This window comes from Microcebus murinus, chromosome 19 (assembly GCF_040939455.1).
Source record: "Microcebus murinus isolate Inina chromosome 19, M.murinus_Inina_mat1.0, whole genome shotgun sequence".
Lineage (NCBI taxonomy): Eukaryota > Metazoa > Chordata > Mammalia > Primates > Cheirogaleidae > Microcebus > Microcebus murinus.
This window is the reverse complement of record NC_134122.1, coordinates 48,502,418-48,515,840: the sequence shown is the minus strand read 5'-3', so window position 1 is coordinate 48,515,840 and position 13,423 is coordinate 48,502,418. Positions and strand designations below refer to the sequence as shown.

The window sequence follows — 13,423 nt, the reverse complement described above, 5'->3', positions numbered from 1 at the left end:
TATATAGACTTAGTTCGTAAAACAGTGGCAGGGTTTGAGAGGATTGACTTCAATTTTGAAAGAAGTTCTACTATTGGTAAAATGCTATCAAATAGCATCTTATGCTACAGAGAAATGTTTCATGAGAGGAAACATATGATGGGCACTTGGGTTATTTCCACATCTTCGCAATTGTGAATTGTGCTGCTATAAACATTTGAGTGCAGCTGTCCTTTTTAGAGAATGTCTTTTGTTCTTTTGGGTAGATGCCCAGTAATGGGATTGCTGGATCAAATGGTAGATCTACTTGTATCTCTTTAAGGTATCTTCATAGTGCTTCACACAGAGGTTGCACTATTTGCAGTCCTACAAGTAGTGTAGGAGTGTTCCTGTCTCTCCGCAACATTTATTGTTTTGGGACATTGTCACTGGAGGCCATTCACACTGGAGATAAGTGATACCTCACTGTGGTTTTGATTTTCATCTCCTTTATCATTAGAGATGTTGAGCATTTTTTCATATGTTTGTTGGCCATGGTTCTGTCTTCTTTTGAAAAGGTTCTGTTCATGTTCTTTGCCCACTTTTTGATAGGGTTGTCTGATTTTTTCTTGCTGATTTTCCTGAATTCTGAATAGATTCTAGTTATCAGCCCTTTATCAGATGGATGAGCTATTTTTAGATCACCAAAGGAAGCCTGAAGAAGCCTGTGATGGTTTCCAAGAGGTGCCTCCTGATAACCAGAAGCCTCATCTATGCCCAGCTTTTCAGAAGTTAGCATTGCCATGGCACACATGTAAATACTAATAAGAAATTGGAAAAAATATATGGAATTTATATCACAAAGGACTGATATCCACAGTATCTACCTAATTATTTATACATACATATATATTCCTAATATACCAAAATATTTTAAAACATTAGAAGAAAAAACAACAGCTTAGATCAAAAAATGTGCAACATGAGCCTGGAACATCTTGTCATACCCAGAGCTATCTAGAACTACTGGGGTCTTGTCAAAAGAACTCAGGAGGCTGAAGAGACTGTCACCAGCTTGAGATGGGACAAATGGAGCATTCATAATAACAACAAATGAAATTGACTGGAACACATCAAGAATATTTAAATTTGTGAGTTGATAATGTTATTAAATAAACAAAATTTACTGGCCACCTTTGGAAGATGCTGGAGAACATATCCCTTATTTTGAAAGCTAATAAGTATAGGGAACAAGTCATCAATTATTTTGCTTTTCTGTATGAACTGTGCCTCAGTGTAGCCAGATATTTGATGAAGGAGAACTTTTCTCTAAAGACGCATTCTAGTAATAAACGAAATGGAACGGCAAAACAGCAACTCTGAATGAAATAACAGACACAGGTAGGGATCATCAGTGGCTGCTGATGTACCAAAAAAGACCACCAGTCATTATGCGAATCATATGGAAGTACAGGACACCATCTGTGAAGGGGTCTTGCTGAGGAAAAAAAGAGTTGCAGTCAATGAAGCCACCAGCTTTAACTAGCAGAGTGCAGGAAGTGCCGAGGAACGTCTTAGACGACAGCACACGGATGCAATCAGCAAATTCCAGAAATTGAGTAACTGTGGCACCAACTGTCCAGTTTCCTTAATATATAAATTGCAAGGAAAGATAGATGGAAAGATAGTCATAGATTAAAAGGTATTTAATAGATTTATCAACGAAGTGCAACAAATGGACTTCATGTGGGTCTTGATTGAAGCAAACTATAAAAACAAATTATGAGGAAATCTGGGAAATTTGAACACTGAGTGAATATGTGATAATATTAAGGACTTCTTGTAGACTATTTTAAAAATATTTTTAGAAAATAATGGTATTATTGTTATTATTTTTGAGAGTCATTATTGTTCGGAGATACACCCTGAAATATATAGAGATTACATGGCATAATGTCTGTGACTTGCTTTCACATCCATTGGTGGTGGTCATGAGGAAGTGGTGAGAAAAGAGAATATTTGGCCATGCATAGAAAATTTTTGAAGCTGAGCAATGGTACATAGAAGTTCTCTTTATTATTTTCTGTATTTTTATATATGTTTGTAACTTTTTCCATAACAAAAAGTAAACATTGAAAAAAAAAAAAAAACAAGAAATGAAACTTACATGAGCCCGTGAAGACAATTTTCTCTCGACTATTAGCTCAACGTCTGGGAAAGGAAGAGCCATGTTCTTGTCTCTATGAGACATCCTCAGATGCACAACTCGATTCCCGTCTTGCAGGTAAGGCACGGCGACAGGCAGCTCCCATGCCACCATGAGGTACATATCATCTTCCCTTCCCTTTAATAGAAATCCAGGGGGTGCATGAAAAATTCAATTAATTGTTTTATTTTAAGTTATTTTCAAGAGACGGAGAAAAATAGCACATGCTCTGATATACCCATAAACCAGCGTTAGCAAATCTTAAGCCCCGTCTATCCCTTGCTAATACAATTTATCTTTCTTCCCCGAGTAACCAGTAACCTAGATATGATATTAGTCATGAAAATTTTACTATTTCTACATATGCACACATATCTTCTACATATATATGATATTGCTTTCAGACTTTAAACCATTTTATGATATTATCAAACTATATGAACTTTTCTTCAACTTGCATATTTCACTCCTTATATCTTTGAGATTTATCTGAGTTATTTCATGGAACTCTAGTTCATTTATTTTTAACTGCTTTTTAGTATTGTATGAACACATTACAGTGTACTTATCAATTCTCCTATTGATGGATGTTCAGGTTGTTGCCAATTTTTCGCTGCTTGTTTTTAGGGGCAGTTTTTTTTTTTGCTTGTCACTGGGTGCCAAAGTTTCTAGGGCATATGCCTAGAGGATAATTACTTCATTGTGAGATATGTGCATCATCAACCTTGATATCCCTAATTGCTTTTCCAGATGGTGTTATCCATGTCCATTCTCACCGAGAATAGATGAGAGTTCCCCTTTCTTCACATTCTTACTAACTCTTGGTATTAATTGACTAATTTTTTTTTTTTTTTTTTTGCTGGTCAGATGGATTTGAAATGGGACATTTAAAAACTAATTTTTTCAAAGAGTGACCAAGGTTCTAAAAAAAAAAATAAAAAAAATAAAAAAATAAAAACTAATTTTAAATTAATTAATTTCATTAATCACATTTCCCTAATTTAGTGACTTAAGCATTTTTTTCATGTGTTTGTGAGCTATCTGGGTTTCCTTACCCATCCTTTGTCCATTTATTTTTATTTTTTTAATTACTATTTTTTCTTTTTTTTTAACCTTTTTTTTTAAATTTCAGCATATTATAGGGGTACAGATTTTAAAGTTTCAATAAATGCCTTTTCCCCCCCAACCCCCACAAGTCTGGGTCTCCAGCATGACCCTCCCCCAGATGGTGCACATCTCACTCATTATGTATGTATATACCCGCCCCCCTTCCCCCTCCCACCTGCCCAATACCCTATTACTGTAGTACCTATGTGTCCACTTAGGTGCTGCTCAGTTAATACCAGTTTGCTGGTGAGTATATGTGGTGCTTGTTTTTCCATTCTTGGGATACTTCACTTAGTAGTATGGGTTCCCGCTCTAACCAGGAAAATATAAGATGTGCTATATCACCATTGTTTCTTAGAGCTGAATAATACTCCATGGTATACATATACCACATTTTATTAATCCATTCTTGGATTTATGGGCACTTGGGCTGTTTCCACAGCCTTGCAATTATTACTTGTGCTGCTATAAACATTCGAATGCAGGTGTCTTTTTTGTAGAGTGTCACTGGATCTTTTGGGTAGATGCCCAGCAATGGGATTGCTGGATCAAATGGTAGATTCACTTGTATCGCTTTAAGGTATCTCCATATTGCTTTCCACAGAGGTTGAACTAGTTTGCAGTCCCACCAGCAGTGTAGGAGTGTTCCTCTCTCTCCGAATCCACGCCAGCAACTATTGTTTGGAGACTTTTTGATAAAGGCCATTCTCACTGGAGTTAAGTGATACCTCATTGTGGTTTTGATTTGCCTTTCCCTGATGATTAGAGATGTTGAGCATTTTTTCATATGTTTGTTGGTGATTCTTCTGTCTTCTTTAGAAAGGTTTCTGTTCAAGTCCTTTGCCCACTTTTTAATAGGGATCTTTGATTTTTTCTTGCTGATTTTCATGAGTTCTAAGTATATTCTAGTTATCAGCCCCTTATCAGATGGGTAGGATGAAAAATTTTCTCCCATTCTATAGGTTGTCTGTTTATTTTTGTTTTGTTTTGTTTTGGTTGTCTGTTTATTTTCATGACTGTTTCTTTGGCTGTGCAGAAGCTTTTTAGTTTGATCACGTCCCATTTATTTATTTTTGTTGCTGCTGTGATTGCCTTTGGGGACTTCTTCATAAATTCTTTGCCTAGGCCAATGTCTAGGAGAGTGTTTCCAACTTTTTCCTCTAGAATTCTAATAGTTTCATACCTTAGGTTTAAGTCTGTTATCCAGTGTGAGTTGGTTTTTGTGAGAGGTGAAAGGTGTGGGTCCTGCTTTAGCCTTCTACAGATGGCTATCCAGTCTTCCCAGCACCATTTATCGAAAAGGGGTTCTTTTCCCCAGCGTATGTTTTTGTCTGCTTTGTCAAAGATTAGATGGCTATATGAGAATGGTTTTATATCAGGATTCTCAGATCTGTTCCACTGGTCAATATTCCTATTTTTGTGCCAATACCATATTGATTTAATTACTACAGCTTTGTAGTATAGTTTGATATCTCGCATATTAATATCTCCCATTTTGTTTTCATTGCCTAGAATTGCTTTTGATATTTGGGGTCTTCTTTGGTTCCATATGATGCGTAAAATTATTTTTTCTATATCTGTGAAGAATGCCGATGGGATTTTAATAGGTATTGCATGAATCTGTAGATCAGTTTGGGTAGTATAGACATTTTAATGATGTTGAGTCTGCCGATCCACTAGCATGGTATGGATTTCCATCTGTTTACATCCTCTGCTATTTCCTTCCTCAGTGTTTCATAGTTCTCCTTATAGAGGTCTTTTACCTCCTTGGTTAAGTATATTCCTAGGTACTTTAATTTCTTTGTTGCTATTGTAAAGGGAATTGAGTCTTTGATTTGGTTCTCAATTTGATTGTTGTTGGCGTATATGAATGCCTCTAATTTCTGTGTATTGATTTTGTATCCTGAGACTTTACTAAATTCATTGATCAGTTCCAGGAGTTTCTTGGTTGAATCTTTGGGGTTTTCTAAATATAATATCATATCATCAGCAAACAGTGAAAGTTTGATCTCTTCTGCCCCTATTTGGATACCTTTAATTCCACTTTCCTGTCTGATTGCTGTAGCTAGGACTTCCACCACTATATTGAACAGAAGTGGAGATAGTGGGCAGCCTTGTCTAGTTCCAGTTCTAAGTGGGAATTCTTTCAATTTTTCCCCATTCAGTATGATGTTGGCTATGGGTCTGTCATATATGGCTTGTATCATTTTTAGGTATGTCCCTTCTATGCCTATTTTCTTAAGTGTTCGTATCATGAAAGGGTGTTGAATTTTGTCAAAAGCTTTTTCTGCATCTATTGAAAGAATCATGTGGTCTTTGTTTTTGCTTCTGTTTATATGGTGAATTGCATTTATAGATTTACGTATGTTGAACCATCCCTGCATCCCTGGGATGAAGCCCACTTGGTCGTAGGATGGATTATTTTTTTGATAAGCGCCTGGATTCGGTTAGCTAAGATTTTGTTGAAAATTTTTGCCTCTATATTCATTAGGGATATTGGTCTGTAGTTTTCTTTTTTTGTTGCATCCTTTCCTGGTTTTGGTATAAGAGGAATATTCGCTTCATAGAAGGTGTCAGGGAGGTTTCCATTCTTCTCAATGTTGTGGAATAGTTTCTGTATGATAGGTACTACTACTTCTTTGTAAGTGTGGTAAAATTCGGGTGTGAAACCATCTGGACCGGGACTTTTCTTTTTCGGGAGATTTTTAATTGCTGTTTCTATTTCAGCTCTTGAGATTGGTCTGTTCAGGAAATCTATTTCTTCCTGGTTGAGCCTAGGGAGGCTGTGTGTTTCTAGAAATTTGTCCATTTCCTCCACATTTTTCAGTTTGTGTGCATAGAGATTTTTGTAGTATTCATAAATTATATCTTGTATCTCTTTGGGATCAGTTGTGATATCTCCTTTTTTGTTCCTGATGGAGCTTATTAGAGATTTCTCTTTTCTGCTTTTCGTTAGCTTAGCCAATGGTGTGTCAATTTTGTTTATTTTTTCAAAGAACCAACTTTTAGTTTTATTAATCTCCTGAATAGCTTCCCTGTTTTCGATTTCATTGAGTTCTGATTTAATCTTGTTGATTTCAGTTCTTCTGCTGGGTTTGGGGTTGGTCTGTTCTTCTTTTTCCAGCTCTTTGAGTCGTTTCATTAAATTATCTATTTGTGATCTTTTTGACTTTTGGTTATAGGCATTTATGGAGATAAACTTTCCTCTCAGAACTACTTTAGCTGTGTCCCAGAGGATTTGATAACTTGTCTCTCCATTGTCATTTTGTTCATAGAATTTTTTAATTTCCATCTTGATTTCTTCATTTATGAAGTAATCATTTAGTAGGAGGTTGTTTAATTTCCACGTTTTTGTGTAGAAATGTGAGTTTCTGTTAGGGTTGATTTCTACTTTTATTCCACTGTGATCTGAGAAGATACATGGTATGATTTCTATTTTTTTAAATTTCTTGAGGTTTACTTTGTGTCCTAGGATATGGTGAATCTTAGAGAATGTCCCATGAGCTGATGAAGAGAATGTATATTCAGTGGATTTGGGGTGGAATGTCCTGTAAATATCAGTCAGACCCAATTGTTCTAGAGTTTTGTTTAAGTCCATTATTTCTTTATTAATTTTCTGTTTGGAGGATCTGTCTTGTGCCATCAGTGGGGTGTTGAAATCTCCGGTGATTATGGAGTTGCTATTAATCCATTTGCTTAGATCCAGTAAGGTTTGCGTTATGAATCTGGGTGCACCTAAGTTGGGTGCATATATATTTAAAATTGTTATCTCTTCTTGTTGAACTTTGTCCGTCACCATTATATAATGACCCTCTTTGTCTTTCACTAGTTTTGTTGGTTTAAAAACTAAATTGTCTGAAATTAGAACTGCCACGCCAGCCTTCTTTTGGCTTCCACTTGTTTGGAATACTGATCTCCACCCTTTTACTTTTAGTCTATATGCATCCTTGCAGGTTAGATGTGTTTCCTGAAGACAGCATATACTTGGCCTGTATTTTCTTATCCATTCAGCCAGCCTGTGTTTCTTGAGTGGAGAGTTTAAGCCATTCACGTTTATTGAGAGAACTGATAGGTAAGGTAGATTACTGTTCATTTTGTTTGGTTGGATGTTGTTGCTTTGATTTCTCTCTTGAGCCATCGTAATATCTGGCCTTTAATCTTTGGGGTTTGGTTGTTTTTATATTCATGAGTTTTTATTATGGTGTTCCATGTGTAACACTGTTTTGAGTACTTCTTGTAGGGCTGGTCTTGTCTTGGTGAATTCTCTGAGACTTTGCTTATCTGAGTATGTATTTATTTCTCCTTCATATAAGAAGCTTAGTTTTGCAGGGAAAAAGATTCTAGGGTGGGCATTGTTTTGTTTCAGAAGAGTGAGAATGGGGCCCCAGTCTCTCCTTGCTTGTAAAGTCTCAGTAGAGAAGTCTGGTGTTATTCGAATTGGCTTTCCCTTGTATGTTACTTGCTTGTTTCGTCTTACAGCTCTTAGAAGGGCCTCTTTAGTTGATATTTTGGTCAGTTTGATGACTGCATGCCGTCACGTGTTCCTGTTTGCATTGAATCTCCCAGGGGTCCTCTGAGCTTCTTGAACTTGTATATCAAGATTTTTAGCAAAGCCTGGGAAATTTTCCTCCATTATATCTTCAAATAGCTTGTCCAACCCTTGAGTGTTGTCTTCCTCTCCTTCTGGTAACCCTATGACCCTCACATTAGGTTTCTTCACATAATCCCACATCTCTTGTAGGCTTTGCTCTTTTCTGTTGTTTCTCTGCTCTATCTCTGTGATGGTTTTATTTAGTTGGAGGGTGTTATCTTCAATCTCTGAGATTCTTTCTTCCGTTTGATCTACCCTGTTCTTGAGACTTTCCACTGTATTTTGTAGTTCCCTGAATTAATTCTTCATTTCCAGTAGTTCAGTTAAACTTTTCTTCATTGTGTCAATTTCTTTAGTCAACTTTTGTTCCGGGTCCTGGAGTCTTTTTGTGATTTCTTTGTGTTGGTTATGGAGTTGTTCTTCGAGGTTGTTGAATTTTCTTATGATCCACATTCGAAATTCTTTTTCTGTCATTTTGGTTGCCTGATTTTGGTTGGTGTCTGTTTCTAGGGGGCTGGGGCTCCTCTTTGGTGAGGGGGGGGGGTTTCTGTTTGGTTCTTCATATTTCCAGAGTTCCTTCGCTGATTTCTTCCCATGTCGATCAGTTGTTGTTTTTTTCCTTTAGGTTTTAGTTTGGGTGTTCACACGCCTTGTTTAGTTTCTGAGCTGGTAGGTGGTATCTGTGGGTGAGATTCAACCACTCCCTGTATAATGAGTCAGTAGGTGCTGTGAAAAGGGTTTGCAGGATGTCCTCCCTGTCAGTAAGTGGTGCTTGCTTGGAGGAACAGTTGTTTTTGTGTCCTGTTATCAGCTCTTGTTCCTGTAGAGAGAACTCTAGTGCCTCAGGTGGTGGGTGGGACCCTGGGACCTCCAGGTGTGTCCTTTTCTCCCCCTCAGTGAGAGCTGGTCTAGGAGAGAGTCTGGACGGAGCTGGGTTGGGTCAGCCTGCCCTCAGGCACCACCAATGCGGTTAGCAGGGGTCAAAGTTCCGTTCTCTGCTTCCACAAAAAGCTGTCAGGGCAGGGCTGGAATGGCCAGGCTCAGCCAGAAAGTCTGCGTGTGGGGGTGGGGCTGTCTGAGACCCGCAGTCTGAAGCGGGCATCCTTTCTTTCCATAGTCCCCAACTCGGTGGCTTCTCCTGGGCCTCTGCAAGCAGGCCAGACCTCACGCCACCAAGCCTCCCCAGACTGTGATGCAGGCGGGGAGGTTCCCTGTGCAGGAACGCCACCTGGGCTGGGCACAGGGCCTCCCTTTGGGAGGAGGGTTGCCCTCTAGGATGCTGATCTGCCTCTGAAGGCACACACACCTCAGTAGGCTGTTCACATATATCCCTTCTGTGCCCCGGGCAATGTGAGACCTGGGTGCACCGGATCTGGTCTGCAGGTCTGACCTCTGGGCCCCAGAGTTCAAACTGTATCCCCACCAGGGAGAGGAGTTCCGGTCCCAATTCACCCACAAGGAGTCCAAGCTGGGTCTATGTCTCTCAGCCTCAGGGTCTGCCCCGTTTTCCTGGGATCACCATGCCAACAGCACCTTGGAGGGCTGGCAGGTAGGGAGCTCACCGTCTGAGTTTCCCTTAGTCAGCTGTAGAGCCCCAAAAGGGAAGGTCACGTTCCCTGGAGGTGCCCTCGGCTGGTGTATATATTGTCTCTCTGGGCAGCCATGGGTAGGGTCGGTGGAGGGGAGAATGAGGCAATATGGTGCCTTACGCGTGGCTCGGGTCTGTGCACAGGGAGGTGCCCCAAGGGATTTGGGGGCCTGGTGCCGCGTCCACTACAGGCTTACCATTCACTGGTGGCGGCTGTCTCTGGGCTGGTATACGCAGGTCTCTCCACCCACTGGGGAGCCCACCAGCAGTCCGAGATTCAAGGGAGGGGAAACTTGGCCTACCCTTCCCACTGGGCTCTGGGCTCCTCTGGCGGTCTCAGCTTCCAATTCTCCTCCGCAACCTCCTCCTGTGGAGTCTCCCATGGTTTCAGGTACCCCTCCTTCCGACCCTCGTCTGCTGTATGCTTGTCTTCTTGCTTCTTTCTTCTAATTTCTGCTAGAATCTGTCTTTTCTGCAGAGACACTGTGTCTGGCGGTGTTTCTTGTCTGCCATCTTCATTCCCCCCCCACCCCCGCTTTGTCCATTTTTTGATTAGGCTGTTATTCTTCTGAATTTTTAGAATTTCTTTAGATATTCTGGTTACTAACCCTTCCTTAGTTACCTCGGTTGCAATAACCTTTCCACAGTCTGTGACTTGTCTTTTCCTTTTGTTTTTAAAGATGAGCTTTTATTTTAAATTTTAATGTAGTAATGACACCTTTGTGATATCCCATTTGTGAATATGGTCTACTTCTCAATTTATTCCATTGGGGTTTTTGTTTAATTTCCTCCAAGTTTTTTGTTTTTTTTTTTACACAAAACTCTTGCATATTTTTTGATAAATTTATTTTTAGCTACCTTACATTTTTGTTTGCTATTGTAATGTGATCATTTATTCTGCCTGTACTTTGTTTATTTTTCTAAGTGTTTATTATTGGTGAGATGCCATTAGTTTTTGATTTTTGAATTTTTATATGGGAATAAAAGCCAAATTATTTAAGTTGGTTTTTTTTCTCTCAGAGTAGGATCTTTCTAGGTTGAAAAGTAGCTGTGGAAAAGTGGAGTATATATTCTAGGAGGGAAGCCATCAAGTTTCTAGTCTTAGTTCTAGTGGAACCTTAGGCAAGATACATATCTTCTTTGGCCTTATTTTTTTATTTGTAAAATGAGGACTTTAGCTAGTTGATGGATAAAACTACTTCCATTTTTTAAAGCTTTATGATTCTAGGTATAGCCCTGAGGCCTCTATTTTCTCATATCTATGTTAATTTAAAATATGAGCCAATAGTACTCCTGCCTATTGGTGAATTCTTTGGTTAGAGTGTGTGCCACTGTGATAGTAGGATGAATCTCAACAACATCGGAAGAGTGACCAGATATTGATACATTGTGTAATAGGTTAGATTCATGTGCTCCCTTGATGGTGTGAGTTGGCTGTTGTGGTTTTAGTAGGTTTAACTGGTTTCAACTGAACCACTTAGGACAGTGCCTCTCAGACTTTTCTGAATTTATGGAGCAGTAACATTTAAAAAACAATATTTGAAGATTGACTTAGAGTTATTAACATTTAATTTCACTGACTTATTAACATTTAATTTTTACCAAGTATAACATTTAATTTTACCACTATTTAATTTTTACAAAAGAGAGGGCAATGGGAAACTCTTGCTATCCCCATTTTATGAAAAGAAAGGCTATAATTAATACAAAACAGTAGGGAAGATACATTCTTAAAATTTTAAAAGTAAAATTAACTTTGTGAAAAATTACTTTTGTTTTGTATATTTCATCCCTAATTAGTGAAACCTTTTATCTTAGATTTATATTGGCAGATAGTCCTTAAGGAATCATCGATCAAGGAAAATAGTTCACACAATACTGAGAGCATGTATTATGTTAATTGTTTCATTAAGAAAGATCTTTTGGCCGGGCGCTGTGGCTCACGCCTGTAATTCTAGCTCTTGGGAGGCCGAGGCGGGCGGATTGCTCAAGGTCAGGAGTTCAAAACCAGCCTGAGCAAGAGCGAGACCCCGTCTCTACTATAAATAGAAAGAAATTAATTGGCCAACTGATATATATATAAAAAATTAGCCGGGCATGGTGGCGCATGCCTGTAGTCCCAGCTACCCGGGAGGCTGAGGCAGAAGGATCACTCGAGCCCAGGAGTTTGAGGTTGCTGTGAGCTAGGCTGACGCCACGGCACTCACTCTAGCCTGGGCAACAAAGTGAGACTCTGTCTCAAAAAAAAAAAAAAAAAAAAGAAAGATCTTTTTTTTTTTTTTTTTTTTTTTGGAGACAGAGTCTCGCTTTGTTGCCTAGGCTAGAATGAGTGCCGTGGCGTCAGCCTAGCTCACAGCAACCTCAAACTCCTGGGCTCAAGCAATCCTTCTGCCTCAGCCTCCCAAGTGGCTGGGACTACAGGCATGCGCCACCATGCCCGGCTAATTTTTTCTATATATATAGTAGTTGGCCAATTAATTTCTTTCTATTTATAGTAGAGACGGGGTCTCGCTCTTGCTAAGGCTGGTTTCGAACTCCTGACCTCGAGCAATCCGCCCGCCTCGGCCTCCCAGAGAGCTAGGATTACAGGCGTGAGCCACCGCGCCCGGCCAGAAAGATCTTTTTATTTAAGGAACACACAACAGGGGCTATCTGAGTGGAATGATAAAGTAATGTGGATAAATGGAAGGAAAAATAAAGAGAAACAAATTGATCTTTAGAATTTGAACTATTTTGGGTCAATTAATCATCTTCTTTCTGAACTCCCACACCGCTTTGTTCATAATGTTAGAACAATAATCTCCCACCAACTTATGGTTTTGTCAACAAGAATTTGGGGGCAAACTTACCTCAAATTTACCAAGTTTTATGTAGACAGAATCCTCTTAAAATTGAGATTATGAAAAATTTATTTTCTTCTCTTGTGATCTATGAAATTGTATTAATAGGCCAATTTGTAATCTGCCCTGTTATTACATTGGCTTGAAGAGTATGCCCCCAAAATTTAGTACAGTGATAATTTGTGCCCAGACCAGGAAGTTGCACAAGCATTTTCCTAAGACTTCACAAAATAAAATCAAGAAGAATATAAGTGAAAGAGAGTTATTACACTTAAGCCATTAAGAATTGTGTGAGCACATTAAAAAAGTACATAAAACTTTTGGAGACTCTTTCTCAGCTCATAATGTATCAGCAATATTTCCTAAATAATGAAATGTGATAAATGGAAAGATAAGAGATTTGGAGGATAGATTTCAGAGACCTAATATGCAAATAGTATGAGCTCCTGGATTAGGGAAAAAGAACAGATACCAGAGAGACATTTGATAAACAAATAATAATATAAAAATTCCCAGAGCTGGAAGAAATACTTAAGATTGCAGATTGAAAACTGTCCTATGGAATTGAGAAAAAAATAGGCACAGTCTTTAGACTTCAAGGACAGAAATGACATCTTGTAAGTTTTCGGAGAGAAGTAGTAAGTTACTTATGAAGGAAAAAGAATCAGAACAGCATTGAATTTATCACTGGCAACATTGTCACAGAAGTGACATATACAGACTTCTCAATAGAAGATCCTGTAACTCAACAATGCCAAAATGTTTTCCAAGGGTGGGGGCCAATTTACAGCAACATTAGCAGTAGATGAGCACTACTATTGTTCCACAGCCCGGCTAAAACTTGGTATTATCAGACTTATTTATTTATTTTTTTTTTTTATATATTTTTTTATTTCAGCATATTACAGCCAAACTATTGGGTGTATGTTATTTATTGTAATTCTAATTTGAATTCCCCTGATTACTAATGATATTTAGCAGCTTTTTATATGTTTACTGACCATTTAGATTTTCTGTTTTATGAAGCCTACTTTTTCCCCCCATTTTTCTATTGAACTGTTTATCTTATTTCTTATCTAAGTATTTTGTATATTAATCTAGTTGGATACTAATTTTGGTTTAATGTAGTCAAA

At 38.5% G+C, this 13,423-nt stretch overlaps 1 protein-coding gene across 1 annotated transcript in view; it reads right to left on the bottom strand.

Annotated features, from left to right (window-relative positions):
* WDR64 (WD repeat domain 64) overlaps positions 1-13,423 on the bottom strand; it is a 121,033-nt gene that overhangs the window by 33,559 nt on the left and 74,051 nt on the right. Inside the window, exon 15 of the mRNA XM_012751342.3 lies at positions 2,126-2,302. Coding sequence (XP_012606796.2) covers positions 2,126-2,302 — 177 coding nt within the window. The remainder of the gene's footprint in view (positions 1-2,125; positions 2,303-13,423) is intronic.